This window comes from Elgaria multicarinata, chromosome 3 (assembly GCF_023053635.1).
Source record: "Elgaria multicarinata webbii isolate HBS135686 ecotype San Diego chromosome 3, rElgMul1.1.pri, whole genome shotgun sequence".
Taxonomy (NCBI): Eukaryota; Metazoa; Chordata; class Lepidosauria; order Squamata; family Anguidae; genus Elgaria; species Elgaria multicarinata.
The window spans coordinates 59,099,647-59,112,581 of record NC_086173.1 but is presented as its reverse complement, the minus strand read 5'-3'; the positions used below and the strand labels follow the sequence as shown (position 1 = coordinate 59,112,581).

Genomic DNA, 12,935 nt, shown 5'->3' with positions numbered 1-12,935 from the left:
AGATCCTGGCCCTCCTCTCTGTGACAACCTTTTAAGTACTTGGAGAGTGCTATCATGTCTCCCCTCATTTGAAAACAAATATAGTTTTCATTATTGACCTATGTAATCAAAAAACAAAATGTCTTTAGAGTCAGGGATCATTCTTAAGCAATGCAATATCTTCAACCTTTGAATATACAATTTTTGTAACTCTTTGTGCTCTTTATGTAGTGTAACAATAGGACTGCAGTGTTAGAAGTGGATGTTTATACAGTATAACAAGCATTTGTTGTACTCTTATGTTTCAAGATCTGTTCACTGGTTCAAATAAATAAATAAATACTTTATTTATTTTGAGAAATATCACTCCTCTCGGAACCAGATATATTTGAAGACATTGACTTCTTTCAATAATATAACTCTATTGACACAGCTGTCATCTGTTGCAATTTGTACACCCACACCCACGATTACAGCTCTCTTCATTGGGCGGAATGAAGGATTGGCCAAGATTGTCAGCAGATAGGATGGGATGCAAAAACAAGGTGTTGTGTACACTGCTCAAATGATCTGTTCTGCCTAAATCAGCGGTGGGCAGCTGTGGGAGATTCAGGAGCCATTTGTAGCCCCTGGATGCCCGCCCCCAGCGGCTGCAAATGAGATATATTTTATCCTTTTGGTGTTCTGTACCAAGAGTGGATGCCATTCCCACCCCACCCAGTTGTTGTTGTTGTTGTTGTTATTTCTTCACTAAATTCGGATAATTCTCCCTCAAAATGAGACTGATTGGCAGGAAATTGAAGGAAGACAAAAGGAAGCACTTCTTCACAGGCGCAACTACTGCTTTATAATGGTATTGGTGCACTGACAATTGTTGGGGCCCATGACACGTTCCATATACCGCTTTCAAACTGCTTTCAAAGTGTTATATCCTTCTTAGTGTAGAAGGAACGCCTTTTGACTGTGTAAAAAACAACAACACCCAGTGATGTAAATCAACTGCACGACACAAGAGTGAATTACTGCTTTACTTTTCTGTGGATCATTGTGCCTTTGGTTATTTCAACCACTGAGTGTAATGGGTGGGGACCTCCAAAATAAACCTTAAACTTGCAGCCACCCTTACACACTTTAGCTGATACTGTTCTTTGAAGCTATCAATTGTACACTCTAACTGGCAAGCAATTCTGAAGCAAATCTCTTTAGTGAGGAAAATAGACTATTAACCTGCTTGTGACTTCCTGCATTAATTAACAAATCTAATGGCTGTTCTTAAAAAAACATGAGCATTTACCTCCCTTTAGAAATCCATGCCAAAAGTACACTTTGGGCAGCTACAATCATTCCCCTCCTGCCACCCACCCCCCTCCACTGCACTGCTACACACACACACACACACACACACACACACACACACAGAAGTATAGAAGCCCATCTGCTAGTTAATCACCTTCTCCTACCTTCACTCTTTCCTAAAAAGGGTAGTGTGGAATAATCTTTCGACATTCATATGAGTCCCTTTGTCTCCTGCAGAACAAACATGAAGACAAAATTGGTGTTTCAAGAAACTAAAACTGGCTATATTCTATGCAGCTGGATTTTTACATGCCTTTAAGTAATTGATTTCCTACTAATAATAATGGTAAAAACAAAAACAAAAAACAGTGTCTTAATGTGCTGCAAAACATGTGGTGTTTGCTTTGGGTCAAACAAAATCACAGCCCTATGATGAGGCCTTGAAGGAGAAAGTATATTTTGGGGTTGGTGGGAATTGAAGTGTGCTTAGGTTACAGGAAGAAAGACTTTGGTTTCACATTAGGAAGAACTTCTTGATCATAAGACCAGTTCAACAGTAGAATCAATTACCTAGAGGGGTGGGTGGGCTCTCCCTTGTTGGATATCTTGCTGGAGCCAATGTGGTGTAGTGGCTAGAGTGTTGGACTGGGAATCGGGAAATCTGGGTTCTAGTCCCCACTCAGCCATGAAAGCTCACCGGGTGACTTTGGGCCAGTCAAAAACTCTCAGCCCAACCTACCTTACAGGGTTGTTGTTGTGAGGATAAAATGGAGAGGAGGAGGAAGGTTATGTACACCGCCTTGGGTTCCTTCGAGGAAAAAAGGTGGGATATAAATGTAATAAATAAATAAATAAATAAATAAATAAATAAATAAATAAATAAAATATCTTCAAGATAGGGTTAGACGGCTGTCTGCTGAAAATGCTTAGTTCTGGATTTCCTGCATCAAGCAGAAACCTAGACACCCCCTCCAACTCCATGGTGCTATGGCAATTATAAAAAATACTCTTCATCTGTTCATGACTTAAAAATAGCTAAAATGTATTTCAGATTTTCTATCTGCAGGACAGTTCCAACCCTTCTTTTGATGCTACAGTATTACTTTGATGGCTAACAGTGTCCAAACATAATTAAAGTTGACTTTGAGGATATCCAGGGAGTTCTGAGAGGCACAAAATGTTTTGGAAGCCCCCCTCCTTTATTCCAGACTTAGAATGGACAGCACTTCAAATAAGGGGAAATGGCCCTTTATGGCTGCTGTAGTTTCAGCCATAGATATAGTAAAAATAGAGAGTGCCTGAATCTTAACTTTAAATCGTGGTGTGCCTCTCAGAAAGGAGAATGTGATTTAAAGTTAAGTCCTGTCGGCAGCCACAGGAGGTGACCGGGGAGGGCGAGGAGGGTGGGGAGGTGAGTCCGTTGAGTCCAATGGACTCACAGGGACTCATGGCTGGCTTTCCCAGGTGGGCAGGCAGTGGGGAGCAGCCCACCACTGCCCCGAATCAGTGTGAGGCACCCTGAGGGCTTCGATGCTGATCTGCTTCAGCCTTGGGCTGAACCTGCACCGGCTCAGATTCAAGCCAAGATGCACAGCCCTACTTCAACTAAAGGACACCTTCAAAACAGAGGACAGTCCTCTATAAATGAAGGCACATGGCCACTCAATTGACACCAAACCCAGTAGGAACTTTGTCCATGATGTAGGAAAAACAAGACTACCCACTCCAATATCCACCATTTTACCAAACTCATTTAAAAGCACATGCAAGTCCATTCTGTTTGGAATGAGTGCTACAAGACATGTACCCAAATCACATAGATATAGTGAGGGGCCACCATCCCACCTCTTCTTGTGTTTCAGACCAAAGGAAGATTATTCCCTAGAAATACATATATTAATAGTTTGAGGTCTAAAAAAATAAAATGTGCTCTAAAGAGGTAGCTGCCATGTTGGTCTGGTGCAGCAAACAGAACAGAGTCTCATGGCATCTTTTAGCCTTGGATTTATCAAGAGCAGGTCTTTGAATTTTCCTGTGTAATCTCTCTCTCTCTGTGTGTGTGTGTGTGTGTGTGTGTGTGTGTGTGTGTGTGTGTGTGTGACACACACACACACACACACACACACACACACAGAGAGAGAGAGAGAGAGAGAGAGAGAGAGAGAGAGATTCAAATTGTGGCACTGGTCATACAAACACTTCTGCGTTTGTCAAATTTTATATTCAGAGTTGTCACATCTTGAGCTAGATGAGACCCAAACTAGATGGGGTGTTTAACATGTGGTCAACCCCTGGTATCCATGTTTTGTTTTGTTTTAAAATGGGCTTGGTTTATCAAGTAAATAGTTGAAGCAGATTGGGACTGTTGCACGATGAGCGAGGTACTTTAACACTCTGTTCCCGGCATGGACCCAATCAGAATCACTCCCCCATCAGCATCACATTCATCTCATAGCAAACACGAGGTTCACAGTGGAGGGGCAATCCCCATCAAGACCACAGCAGGTCCAAAGGATTAAAGCCCCTTTGCCCCCATGCCATGGCCCCAATCTGGCCCCTCGCATCTCATGCTGGGGATTTATTTTTTAATCTTGCACAGCAGGGCTCACCACATAACCAGTGTCACCTAGTTCAGCCCTAAATCTCCTTGGACAATGCAACATGCAAGATTCAGTGCATGACATGGACAGATTTGGAGCATTTGCCTCACAAGAACTCAAAGTATGCTTAGGATGTGAAAATCTTACATTCCACAGCTTGAAATTCTCATCTAAATTCGTTGAACTGTTCCCTCTCCCCCAACTCCCTCCTCTTTCTGCATTCAACTCCTATTCAAATTGCTTCAGTTGAGAAATAGCATCTGGCATATCCTGACATTACAGGCGGCAGCTTTAGATGACCCTTAAGCAGGAGTCCTGTTGAAGTGAGAAAAACCAGGTAGTGGGCGGAGAGGGTGCAGTCTGACTCCCAGCTTACTGGCTAGTGAGGCCTACAGCATCTTCTTTAGAAGGGCAGCCCAATCAATCAGTGACAATGGGAGAAACCATGTTCCAAGCATCCCCCTGTCAGAAAGCTATTCAAGGAGCGGAAGACCTCTTTAAGGAAGAGTTCGAGAAACACATGTCTGAACGCATCCCACCAGACCAGGGACTACTGGGGTGGGGTCCACACATTATCTACGAAATCCTTGAAGTAGTTTCTTGCCTTAACATAGCTTGCCTGTTTGATCAACAGCAACCTGGGGCTGATTTATTTCGGCATGGCATCACCTGGTTTACTGCTGCGGCACACAACACACTCCATGTTCCATTTCTATCTCAGGTTATGGGGTGTTTTATTCTGGAATTTCCTTGAAAGCTTTTATAATGATTTTGTCTTTATATTGTTTTGTTTGGCAGCAGTTGTTTGCCCTCTGTTATTCCCTCCTACCCTGCACAATTACTTTTCTGCATGAAGTAAAGACAAATGCCTGCAACGGAAGCGTTGAATAGCATCTATACGGCACCTCCGCCTTATCACTACTTTGGCCTCGAGTTGTAAATATGCTTGTACAGCCAAAATGAATAAATTTACTGCAACAGCAATAATGTGGTTGTAAGGCAACATATCATTAGCAATGCTGGTGACATCCATTGTTGAAAAAAGAAGACAAACTCAGAGGAAATACCCACCCACTGCATTCCTCTGCTCCTGTGCATGTGTGCATGTGTGCATGTGCAAGACACTCTAAAAACACACACACACTACTGTCATATATTGTGGGTATGAGTGACAATACAAACCATAATATTCTAAGTAGCACTCAGGCACATCATCATTGCACTTGTGTTGTACCCTGCCTCGATCCAGAGTGGGAGGCGGGTAACAAATAAATTTATTTTTAGTGTGATGGGCACAGCATAAGGTTTATTATTTATTTATTTATTTATTTCTTACATTTTTATACGGCTTAATAGCCGAAGGTCTTTGGGCAGTTTACAAAAATTGAAGCTCTCTGGGCGGTTCAGAAAAAATAAGGTTCACTGCGATATGGGGCAAATGGAATGAAACCATTTCTTATTCCGTGAAAGGTATTAATGTGTGCTCTATGCATAGGGAATGTGCAATATGGATAAAGCAGTATAGTAATGACATGTTATGGTATTGCTTTAAGTGTAGAAAGGTTTTTCTATCCCATGTATTTCCCCCCAAAATATGTTTGTCTAACATAAACATCAGTCTTCCTTCATGTATTCTTTATATCTCCAAGCCCACATACTCTGCGGCATAAAGCTAACCCAACACCAGATGTCATCTAAGATGGAGCGCCTCCTGACATGAACCTACCTGGACATTACGACCATCATCTGAAGCTTTCCTCCAAGTGCCTCCACCAAGGGAGGCTCAGAAAGTGGCAACCAGGGTGAGGGGCTTCTCAGTGGTGGTCCCCAATTATGGAATGTTTTCCCCACCTGGGTCCGCCAGGCACCAACATTGTAATCTTTTCAACACCAGGGCTAGATCTACACCAAGCAGGATATGACACTTTGAAAGCAGCTTGAAAACGGTATACGGAATGTGACAAGGGCCCCAATGGTTTCAATACCATTTTAAACCGTTATAAAGCAGTATTGTAGATCCTGCCCAGGTTAAGACCGTCCTCTTCTCCCAGGCATTTGACGACATATGATAGGGCAGTTACTTTATCAGGTCCAGTAGCTTCTTGTAACAGTTTTAGCTGTTTAAATTGTTTTTAAATGTTGTATGATATATGTTTTATTGTCTTGCATTTGTGATTTATGGAGCACATCAGCTATCAGACAGTATAGAAATGAAATAAATAAAATCAATACATAATGCAGCAGGTGTGCCCTGCTTATCTTAATGGATTATCACTTGGTAGCACACTTCAATCATCCTGAGAATGATAACTCCCCAAAACACACAGGTAGAATATTGCTCTCTGTGTTGGAATACTGGGTTGTTAAGTAAGGCCACACCCTTCATTTACTGAAAAGGAAAATGAAGGAGCCTCCATGGTTTTGGTAAAATATATTTTATTTCTTCAAAGAAATAGTATGAATCAGAATTCCATTTTCCTAGAAACCTCTGTGTAAAATTAATTTGTGTTTTACATACCACAAAATAATTCGATTTACAGTTTTTGCTTGCCATTTGTTTTTCCTTTACAATTATACTATTCTAAGATGTACCATGTTACAGCAAACACACACAAAAAATATTGCTAATATCTGGACGTACTGCATTGCTGAATGGAACTCAGCCATAAATTAATGTTACAATGTGAAAAAAAGACTAGCCACACCTCTGAGTTTTGACAGGGACTCCTCTTGTGAACCAAACAGAAAATGTGAAAACGTTGTATTGAGGTTCATGTCTGCAGTTTAAATACCATATGGTATGGTGCCCATCACGACTACCATAAGGTTTAAGTAAGGCCTTTTAAATGAATTGGTTTCATAAGATGTCCATTGTTTAGGCTGCTTAGCCAGGATTAGCAGTTCCCTTAAAATATTTAACAGTGAATTAACAGCATAACTGTCACTCAACATTCTTGTTTCATAAAACCGTTCAGAACAGGGACTGTAGAGACAGTATTATTTACTATGCAAATGTGATTTGTGCAGTTGATGAAGGAACCTATTCAGAGCGGTAGTGTAGCAGTGCATTCAGGAGTGCAGGCGCTCATCAGGACAATCCCTGTAGCCCTGACAGCCACGCCCCCAAGGAGAGTTGAAGAATGCAGGCAGTTTCGTGGATCCAGATCAACAAACCAGTTCTAGCAGTTTTCTATCTCCACTAGGAGCAGGTCTTTTGCAAAGCTAATGAGTCTAAATTGCCCATTCAAGGCAAAGCCACCCCAGAATACTTGGCATTCAACAGGGATAAATGCACAACTATACAGGATTTCTGGGAAAATCCATTCCTTCTTCTGCCAGCTACTGTGAGGATTGCAGCTAAATTCAGAGGGAACGGGGAATTCTGGTGTGTGTGTGTGGCAGATGATGTCAGCGGCCCTGCTAAAAGGTGCTTGCACTGTGTCCCTATGCACACTACACCACTGATTTAGAGAAAAAATGCATATGTCCAACAAGTTCTGAAGTCCAGTAAGCACAGAGAAAGGGTATGAAATGGAAAACAGGAACGCTAGAAATGGAAAACCGCCACCAACTCCTGGAAGAAGTGAAGTTGCATGGATCGACAATATGAGGAAGTAACATGGTCAAAGCATCAAGAGGTGTAGGTGTGTGTTGCATCCACTGGGAAGAGAGTGGGTTCAAATTGTTTTTCCTACAGTGTTGCTTTACCAGCAGGTGGTGCAGGAGGCACCACAAGTTCAAGGATGGCCAGAGTAGAGGTTGAATGTTGGAAAGTCTACAACCTTGGGATAAAGGGTGTATATGTTGGTTTGGTTTGTGTGTGTATGTATGTATACACACAATCATGAACATGCATACATCCATGTGCATGTACACACACACATGCACACAGAAGCACACACGGATACATATACACACATGCACACACATTTTTGCACATAGCCCTCTGATGAACCCCACATTTTTTATTCTGTTCACTCAGTCATTTAACCCAATTATTAGTCAGAATAAAAAGTAAATCTGACCATTGTTCCTAAGCTACTCAATGTATGTACAAATGGAGGATGCTTCCTTTCAAGAATTTGTTGTGAATGTGTCACATACACACAACGCGCACACACACACACTCACACACACACACACACACACACAGAGAGAGAGAGAGAGAGAGAGAGAGAGAGAGAGAGAGAGAGAGAGAGAGAATTTGGATACAGAAAGGTGTGGTCCATTTCTACGGCAGCTCACAACCAACCCTCTCAATGCGCCCTTTTGCAACAAATGGTTAGTGACAATGTTTAAATCGTGATTATGTAGCCACCATGGTTAGGAATGGCTCACATGCCATGCTAAGTCATGGCTCACATAGCACGCTACACCATAATTTTATAATGTTTAGCACAAAATGCTTCACCTCTGTGGCTTAGTGTGTCATCTGAACGGGGTCATTCTGTTCTGGGCTCATCCCACAAAAGTGACTAGATTGCATACAATTTGCTTTGGCAGCCTAGATAAACGTGGCACACTCTAGGACGGGTGGGCGACTGTGGGAGGTCCAGGGGCCATTTTGCACCCATACCACCCCTCCACATAGGCAGCACTGGGTAGGAAAAAAATGCTGGTTTGCTGGCAAACTTTAGCGGTAACCCCTCTGTAGCACTCAATAGCACTAAAGGAGTTACATTTAGCTTGTTTGGAAAGAAGCTAAATTTGTCCATTTTAGCACACCATAGCTGCTACGGTATGCCATTTTGTCTTGTTCTTTTAACTGAAGTTTGGGGGCAGTGGAGAACGCACTGGGGTGATGGTGGGGGCACCATTTCACCCCCAGGACAGTATTATTGGAAAAATAGGTGATTTGAGAGTGGTTGTGTTCAGACAACACAATAGTCAACAGTGGGGTAATAAATGAACTCAACAGTTATTTATCTAGGAGGTACTCCCCAGACGACATGATAACAACCAACTGTGGTGTGGATTAGTATTAGCGTTGAGTTGATTATTGGTCCACACTGAGTTCACTCACTCATCCCCCGCCTTCTCCCCCCCCCAGTCCTTTCGCTAGTATCCCATCAGCCCTTGCTGCCAAAAAACTATCCTGATGGCTAGGCTACAGTGGCAGCTGCCACTTTGACCACTCTTGCCTTGAGACTTAGCAGCGAACAAAAACAACCAATGGTGGCCGGTGAAATAACCAACGGTGCCCAACACACGACATGATAACCAACAGTGGTTCAAATAGCCAACTCTGCACAGTGCAGGTTCTTTGCATGGGTTATTTCGGCCAAATAACCAACTGTTGGTTTAAAAAATCCCTCCACACAACATGATAACCCCCAGGTGGTTAAATAACAAACCGTTGACTATTTAAACCACCATTGGTTTTCATGTTGTCTGAACCCAGTCAGTCTGTTGGATGATTTGGTGAGGTTTAGACAGGTGATGATGCCTGCGTGAACATCAGTGCTTCTCTCAATGGGCCTCATAAATTGTGCACACACATACCTGCATATACACTCACAACCACACATAAAACCAAGTAACACATTAAAAACTTTCAGCTCAGCACCAGTGGTCAATTCACAGCACTGTGCTTTGGGCCTATGTTCAAAGTCACCTGGAGAAAACCAAGCTCAAAAACAAAACAAAAGGGTGTCATCGAATTGTCCCAAGTAAGCATTTCACATTTTTCAACAAGACCAAGTTAAAGCTGGACAAAATATGCATAGTTCTTAGCCCAGGAAATCTGCTTAAAAAGGAGAGGAGATAAGAGAAACCATAGACATTCAGGCAGTAACCCTCCCCTTGTAGCAACAGCACTACAAGGAGGAAAAGCTCTGGACACCAAGGCAAATGAAACTGGCAATCAGGCAGCAATGGCTATATGGCTGGGGAGTGTCTCCTCCTGCCCATGGGCCACACGCCCCACCCACCTGAAAAGGCAGCTGCTGAAGCTGGGCCTACATGCTTGAGTGCCATAAAACCCTTTGCAAAGCTTATGTCATCTCATAGTCAACAAAAACTCAACTGCAAGTGGATTGACCTAGGAAGAGAACAGAGAGGCGCTACCTGAAGGGCCTTGCACAACAAGTGTTTCAACATGCCTAGTACCCGTATTGGAAAGGAAAAAAACAAAATTGTGCTTTTCTCATTCTCCCTGACCCACCTGCCTTTAAAACAAAAATTAACATTTCTCCTGGGAAATTGCCTGGAAGCACCTTCCAGTACAAACTGAACCAGGCAACAAAAAAGGAAGAGCGTAGCAGGATTCAACACTGTGGAATGTTAAGAACAACAACAACACAGCTATGGGCTACAGTGTGGTTAGGCAGCTTAGTGAATTAATTGCTTAAGAATTAAAAATAAATTATTATAAAATAGATTTCTGTACATTTTACATATAGACCTATCTACATATATAGGGAGAAGCAAGCTGAATGACAGGATTAACTCCGGCAAGTGCTTCCACATTAGCCATCAATCCCAGCCAAAGTCATGTCCAGTCATCTGGTAGAACTTCATGTTGAAAGGCCTGTAGAACTCTCGCAGCCTCTGCACCACCTTCTGGTCGATGTTGGGGTGGGTCCGCCCTTTCGTTTTGCCCAGGCAGTGGGGCTTGCTGCTGCCTTCGGCCTTCTTCAGGCAGGGGAAACCCTTGGTTTTGTTGAAGTAGAAGTGTTTGTCCGTGATGATCCTCTTGAGGCCCAGGAAGTCCTGCACTCGGCCTAACTCGCCGGCCGGGTCACTGATGAGCCTCTCCCCGCTGACAAAAAGGATCTGCCCAATGGGGAAATACAGGAGCCAGTTTTCCAGATGCTTGGCGTAAATGCCGATCTGGATGGCGCTCCAGGAGGTGTCAATGAGGCCTGTAGTCCTGTTTTTGAAGGTCAGGCTCTCGAAGGTGGGGATGTCCGGCTTCTTGGAGAGAGTCTGCGTGTAGTCAGAGATGGCTCGGGTGACCGGGTCCCTCACTACCACAATGAGCTTGGTGTCCTTCGACATGGCAGAGATCCGAGCCGGGGCTTCCTTGGTGACAAAGTAGCTGGGAGTTTTCTCCATGGTGATCTGCCCATCCAGAGTTCTTGGCATCAGCTCTCTGCCAAAAAAAGGAGAAGAAATGGGAAGACTAATTAGAAAAACAGAAGGGTATTAATTACAACAGTCTTGTACCATTCTTGGCCCTGACAATTCAAGATTACTTGCTCAGCCAAGGAGCAGCACAGCATGATTTCAGTCCAAGCGCACAATGAACCAAAAGGCCAAACTGTACCCAAGGGTGCGCTTTGTAATGGTATAAACTGAACTTGCTGTGATAACATGCAAGATTCATATTGCTGGGTACCTTGATTAATTTGTGGAAGAACTAATAGGAGCAGGCAAAGGCAGACAATAGTCAAATGGAAGGGGAATGTGGTTTCAAGGATGGACTGTTTGATGCAAGTTATAGGGCCTTCCATCCACATTTCAGATCACACAGAGCACCCATTTCTCTGGCCATTTCATTCTGATTCTCCATATCAAGGAGCTATAAGCTATAAAAGGTGCAACCCTATGCAAGTTTAGACAGAAACAAGTCCTGCAACTCCCAGCATTCCCCTGCCATTGTTTTACAATTTAAACCTAAAATGTATTGAGAAGTGGGCCACTGGCACATGCACCACCCAGCTGCAGGGTGAGATGACCCCGCTGCCTGCTGCTCAGTGTTTAATGGGAGACAGGAGCAGAGGTAAAGGGGCAGGGGGGAGACACATCCAAAATGTCCTACACAAAGTTTGAAAAATAGTTATCCAATAGAGAGACTTCTCACTTGCAAATGTACAACCACTGCTGTGGGTTCCTGTAAATGGAATAATCAGGAGTACTACATAACAGAATTACCCCGAGGGAATGTGGCTCCAGAAAAAACGGTTCTGGAATAAGCCACAGTTTCAAGTTCATACATAACACAGAACTATGGCTTGTTCTAAAGTGGAAGCCCTCCCTCTCTTCCTCTTGCTTGCAAAGGAGGAGGGGAAGAGAAGGGGAGTGTCTAAGCTTGAGGCTCACCGTAGCTCATTTGCAAAGACCTAAACGGGTTGCTTTCCACCTCCTTCTTTTTGGACAGCACACACACACCCCCCGCACATACAAATGAGTGGGAAAAGTACTCCATTTATTTGCAGAGGGGGGGAAATAGTTTGTTAAGTGCCTCAACTTGGCCTTACAGCATCCATATTGGAGAGCCCAGGATGAGGTGAGCAACTGATCCAGGCTGCTTTTGCAGCACACGCAATGATGCTATTTTCTAAATGGGCCATAGAAGTACTAAATAAATAATAAATAAATGGAGCATCTTTTGAACACCTTCAGATAGCCATGGAGTTCTACTTTTGGTCCCACCTCAAGCCAAGAGCAGCCTGGCATAGGTGAAGCAATGTACTTTGTCTTCAGATGGATTGGCCTGTTTTGCCTGTTAACCACTTAAGACTTCATTACATTAGTGTTCTTGCTCAAACAGCCCTAATCCCCCCAAGTCCTTTAGTCCCCTTTAAAAAAAAAAAAAAAACTTAAATGCAGGAAGCTGAAATAGTAGTTTAGCAACACACGTTCCTTGAGAAACACCACCTCAGGCTTCTAATGTGAAAAACAGTTCAAAGACCGATGCATTTACCCAGCCAGTTGACAGGTGGCCACGTGGTAATCCAATAGCTGAAAGCCCTAATGCCTTTTGTGGCAGCTTTTTGTCTGCACAGAGGGATTCTCCACTAATCTGTTGACACTTCCCAATAAAGAAAATTGAGAAAGAGAGAGAGAGAGGCTCTTGTTAGTGAGAGTGGGATGGGTGGGGAAGAGAGAAAGGAGGTAGAGAAGTGTTTTACATGCTGTTGCTATGTTAGGCGTACAACAACATGCTGTCAGGTACAAAAAACATGCTCTTTGTGCTTCTCCTGGAAGGCCAGCAGCTACAGCAACAGCAACACCATGTGTCAGCACAGCAGCGATAACTGCATTCTTACAAAAGACCCAAAGCCATTGCTGGCTCCAGGTTTTGGAGAGCTCTGGGGCCAGACACCTTCAAGGGGC

General features: G+C 43.4%; 1 protein-coding gene across 1 annotated transcript in view; it reads right to left on the bottom strand.

Moving 5' to 3' along the window:
• Positions 1-8,080: 8,080 nt before the first annotated feature.
• Positions 8,081-12,935, bottom strand: part of LOC134395358 (heparan sulfate glucosamine 3-O-sulfotransferase 3B1-like) — a 37,575-nt gene continuing 32,720 nt past the window's right edge. Inside the window, exon 2 of the mRNA XM_063121520.1 lies at positions 8,081-10,968. Within this exon, the coding sequence (XP_062977590.1) occupies positions 10,350-10,968 (619 nt within the window). The 3' untranslated portion in view covers positions 8,081-10,349. The remainder of the gene's footprint in view (positions 10,969-12,935) is intronic.